Raw genomic sequence first — 5,263 nt, 5'->3', positions numbered from 1 at the left:
GACATATGGAACAATATGCATTTCTGTTCTGGTGACCCTTGAATTTTGATTTTTTTTGAAAAAAGTAATGAAATAAGAACACCACTCGAGAGCATATTTTACACAATGCAGACTGGATTTGGATCCCCTGCGGTGCACAGCACTATTGTGCACCTCACAAAACATTTTTTTAATAATAAAAAAAATATATTTTTTTAATGTTTTGTGAGGTGCATAGCAGTGCTGTGCACAGCAGGGGATCCAAATCCAATGCAGACTCGTGGCGTGGCTGATTTATAAAGCAAGCCGTTGTTTCCCCACAACATTAACTTCCTTCTTCCACAATACGAAAAAATGATTATGAAATTGTTAAGTTTATAAAATTAATTATTGTCCTCTAACATACAAAAAAGTTTCCTATAGTTTCACAGCATTTTTACAATATGCTAATTACATTTCTTTAGTTTATTATCAAATAGATGCGCTCGTCAATTGACATTCCTTTTAAGTTCGTAGCAATTTAAATTGAAATTATAGTCAATTTGCTAGTAGAATTTGTTGGATGACTGGATTTTGAAACAACTTGCTTAAAATGAGATATTTTTTACTCTGTCAATGATAATACCATTTCTATTGTTGTTATATTCATTGAATACCTATTTGATCATCTACAATGTCCGGTGATAATATTAGCTATTCTAATTTTGCAAATAGTAAACGAATTTTGTTGATATCTTTTCAATAATTTAAGTGTAACAATAATATTCAATACTAATAAAATTATACTCCCTCCGTCCGCGAATAGGAGTCCCATTTTTCTATTTTAGTCCGTCCGCGAATAGTAGTTTCGGTTCACTTTTACCATAAATGGTAATAGGGTCCCACCTTTCATGAACTCATTCCACTCACATTTCAACATACAAGTGAGACCCATTTCACTAACTTTTTCCACACATTTTTCTTAACATTTCTTAAAACTGTGCCACCATGAAATGAGACTTCTAACGGCTGCGGACGGAGGGAGTAAATAACAGTATTGCGAGCCGCCATTGCCGCCGACTGCAGAGAGAAGCGCACGCGGCGTCACGCAACCGTTTTTTTCACCCACTGTAAAATCAAGTAAAAACCCTACCGCACCCGCTGAATAAAGATAGCTCGCACGTTATCGCTTGCTCTCATATTCTCTCTCTAAATTTTCTCTGCTTTTCTTTTCTCCACAGTGCGCGTTATCTGCTTCAAAATTAAGCACGATCGAAAATGGTGAGTCTCCGCCCATCTGTTTCTCCAGATTTCCTGTTGCATTGCTTTCGCGTCTCCTGATTATTGCGCATGGTTCGATTGCTCGCTTGATCTGATTTTCGTTTCTGTTCTTTCGTCTAATTTGAAGTAGTTATCAGTTTTTGTTTCGCGAGCTACCTGATTGATCTGGTTTTTGGATGCTGTTCTCTTGAGTTGATTTTTCAGTAGCGAGTTCATTAAGAATCATTTAGCTATTGAGATAAGTTTGCGATTCGCATAGCAGGATTGCAGCTTAATTGCGCTCCAGGCGTGGTATCTGTTGTTTGGTTGATCTGACATTAATTGCTATCCATTTCTGTGGTTTTGCTCGATTGTGGATGATTTTGTCTATTTTTCGAAGTTTCTGTAGTCCATGAGAAATTACTTATTGATGAAAACCATCCTAATGCTTAACTGTGCTAGTAATTTTTAGCAGATAAATCGTAAAATGATTCGAGTATATGAAATAGCTAATTGATGGATGGGGATTCCTCTAATTAGTTTCTCTATTCCGTAACAGTGCAGTGGTATAGTTGTTGTGATGTTCTAGTTTGATCCATTTGCTATCACTATAGAGGCTAAAATATTTATCATATGTGGCAAAATATATAGCTAATGTTTTTCAATATCTCTGAGTTGTGATTTTGTATGAAGGCATGATTGCTGTAATTATATTTGGATTCAGGGTTCTGTTGGTTAGTGCCTAGTGGTGATGTGTGTGAGAGGGGGGGAGGGGGGTAAATATTGCACATATCTTTGTTACTCAGTGTTTTGGTTTTTTGACTCCGAGATTGTTAAATATCACGTTTCTGCAGTTGCTGCTTATTGTAAGCATGATGTTTTTCCTGATATACCTCCTGCTATGAAGATGTATATGTTATCGAAATAATGTTCTTGTGATCACGTTACAGGCAAACGCAGCATCTGGAATGGCAGTTCATGATGACTGCAAGTTGAGATTCTTGGAATTGAAGGCAAAAAGGACTTATCGCTACATTATCTTTAAGATAGAGGAGAAACAGAAGCAGGTTGTTGTTGAAAAAGTTGGTGAGCCAACTGAAACCTATGAGGACTTCGCCGCTAGTGTCCCTGCTGAAGAATGTCGCTATTGCATCTACGATTTTGACTTTGTGACTGCAGAAAATTGCCAGAAAAGCAAGATTTTCTTTATTGCTTGGTAATGTCAGCATATTATTTAGCTTATCCATTAGTTAACAAATCATGATGCACTACATTTTTGAGAAAAAATGCATTACTCACTGAACATGGTTTATTTGCTCGATTGCTTTTCCTTTGTAAGGTCTCCTGATTCCTCAAGGATCAGAAGCAAGATGATCTATGCTAGTTCGAAGGACAGATTCAAGAGGGAGCTGGACGGAATTCAAGTTGAACTGCAAGCAACCGATCCAACTGAAATGGGCCTTGATGTTATTAAGGGTCGTGCTATCTAAGTGAACATTCGTATGCAGTTGTTCCATGCGATGCATACAGATTGTTGGACGGTAAAATTGGGTATAAGTAGTTGCCAATCACTTGGTATACTGTTTCTTATAACTTGATGCAATTTATGTGTGTTTTAGACTATTAGTACTATATGATGTTTTCAAGTGTTGCAGTTGTAGTTTTAATCTACAAGCTGATATTGTAACAATCTGGGAGGTGTAAGTCTGGCATGATTTGGTATGATATGATATATCTACATTTTTTACCCCTGGCTTTATTCCCTAGTTAAACTAACATTTGTTTCACCATCGCGTTACCATTTCATTCTTTTTGTAGATATGAACAGAACAAACTTTCTTTGATAATTTATTCGTGTCTTGAACATGTATGCCATCTTTACTCAGTTAGCTAGCTAAAAGTTTGATTTCTTGATTGCTTGATGAGTGTCTGCAGAAGTTCTTATTTTGTTGGGTGTTCTGCATGTATTTAGGTAAATAGTGTGCTAGATGTTTGAAGCTATACATGTCCCATTCTTGATTTTATTTTTCAGATTACTTTTGTAATCAATTTTTGCCGGCGTGTATTAATTTTTTTTGCTTAAATTTTAGCACATGATTGCAATTATTTCCACCTGTGTTAGATACTTCTTCGAAAAAGTATTTAAAAGTCAGAATCCTGGAGTGAAATATTAATACGTTCACTCAGAAACTACTGCAAATCTAAGTGAGAGACAAGTTTTAGTAAAAGTTAGGCATAGTATTTTTTAGTGGAGAAATGATCTCAATCAGTGGCGGCCGACTCTTTTAGACAAGATAAGTTGGATTCAAGAGTAGTGTTCTAGTTCTAGCCCAAGGCCGCAAAGTAAGCTAGAAAGGGATAGAGTGAGGGGTGTGGTTGAATAGGAACTGAGGGAGTCCCAATTTCGTTGGAGGATTCTGCCGTGCTTAATCAAAATGATATGTAGACGATGAAAGAGTGGATGGCTCTGATATCATATCATAGGTACCAACCCGGCCCGGGGCATGGATCCGCACAACAGGGGATGCTGTGCTCTCACAATGCATTATTTTAATATTTTCTGCGGAGGAAGCGCAGGGGATCCAGGCCACCAACCCGACTTACCAATGCAGTTGAGATTATATAAGACAAGATATGATACACATTTTTAGATAAATTTCTCCTTGATTACAAACAGAAACTGGAAGGGGAATAAATATATACTGAAAATCTTCATCGCTAAAATGAACATTACGTCAAGGCTATTTACATAAAAATTCCATATGCTATCTGACATAAGACATCACATTAAATTCCACTACTACCAGAACATCCCATCTTCTCTTCTGGCTAGATTTTTCTTACCTCACTTCTATCATTCAATCTTCCACCACAATCCCTTCTCCTTCTGGATAGCTCATTACTTTTTCTTGTTTCTTTCATGACTCAGTTAATCAAGTACAACTGGTCTGACCTCTGACCCCAGCCATCAAGAATATTATAGAAAGAAATATAGGAAATTTCCACAACTCTTACAACTTATACAAGTTTCAATCTATAACATGTGAATATGACAAGTAAATAAAAATTCCAGAGCTGGAAAGGGTACAACATAATACTTGCATTGTTTCTCAATAAAAAAAGATCAGTATTCAAGTCAGAATGCACACTAACCAAAATGTCTGAATTATTGCTAAATGTAAATTATATTTTTATTTTGGAAAGTTGTCATTTAAAATGTAGGACTTCCTTCGTTCATGAAAAATAGACTCATTTTAGAGCATCCGCAATGGGGTGGACGATAGGCCGCCCGATGCCTCGGACGCGCCATCGTCCACCCACTATGGGTGAGCGGACGATGCCCGATGCATCGTCCGCGCCCTATAGATCATCCGCGGACGATACGCGGATGATAGGGCATCGTCCGCGCCATCGTCCACCCACTGTGGGCGACGCGGACGATGACGCGGACGATGCAACACGTTTTTGTTTTAATTCTGAAAAATTTATTTATGTAAATACCCCCAACCCCACCTTCATTTGTAACCTTTCCATTCACCTTTCTACACTCAAATTACACTATAAAATGGATTCAGGTGAATACCCAAGTCAGAACAGACCCTGACGAATATCGGCGGTTCGACTCCCACACGCAGTACGATCCCGAATTCAGTACGGATTCGTACAGTCTGTCTGACATGGAGCCGTCTCCAACTCGCCTAACAACTCTTTCTCTCGATGTTGTTAGTCCCTTTCTCGACGGCCCTTACCTTGCCATCCCAATCAAGTTTTTTGACATTTTATGAAATACTATATCATACCTAGTCCTCTATTTCAACCACTTCCATGAAGATGGCTGTGCGCTGTTCTCACTATAAGGTCGAGATTGTCCACATAACTTAATGACGGTGACCCTCATCCCGGGTGATCTGCCATCATACTTGTACAACTCCAGAGCTTCCTTGCTATCTGCCTTTGCCTCATCCCTGCTGCACCCCAACGGCCCGCACTGACTCCTCTCTAACTTATCACACCTGCTCAACTTTGTTATGCAAAATGACTGTGT

The 5,263-nt window shown here is 38.3% G+C and overlaps 1 protein-coding gene across 1 annotated transcript; it reads left to right on the top strand.

The window, feature by feature from the left end:
- The first annotated feature begins 991 nt into the window (after positions 1 to 991).
- LOC121762684 (actin-depolymerizing factor 1-like) lies at positions 992 to 2,965 on the top strand. The gene is made up of 4 exons (XM_042158642.1): positions 992 to 1,098; positions 1,200 to 1,239; positions 2,169 to 2,434; positions 2,558 to 2,965. The coding sequence occupies exons 2-4, from the start codon at positions 1,237 to 1,239 to the stop codon at positions 2,706 to 2,708; spliced, it is 420 nt and encodes a 139-aa protein (XP_042014576.1). The 5' UTR covers positions 992 to 1,098; positions 1,200 to 1,236; the 3' UTR covers positions 2,709 to 2,965.
- The last annotated feature ends 2,298 nt before the right edge of the window (positions 2,966 to 5,263 follow it).

This window comes from Salvia splendens, chromosome 13, assembly GCF_004379255.2.
Source record: "Salvia splendens isolate huo1 chromosome 13, SspV2, whole genome shotgun sequence".
NCBI lineage: Eukaryota > Viridiplantae > Streptophyta > Magnoliopsida > Lamiales > Lamiaceae > Salvia > Salvia splendens.
Note: the sequence above shows the minus strand (reverse complement) of the source record. Positions and strands in the feature narration are given on the sequence as shown.

What these genes read in the sequence shown, in the direction of transcription:
- LOC121762684 (XM_042158642.1), top strand. An exon ending in AAGATTTTCTTTATTGCTTG is followed by an intron (nt 2,435 to 2,557) that starts GTAATGTCAGCA and finishes TTCCTTTGTAAG; the next exon opens with GTCTCCTGATTCCTCAAGGA.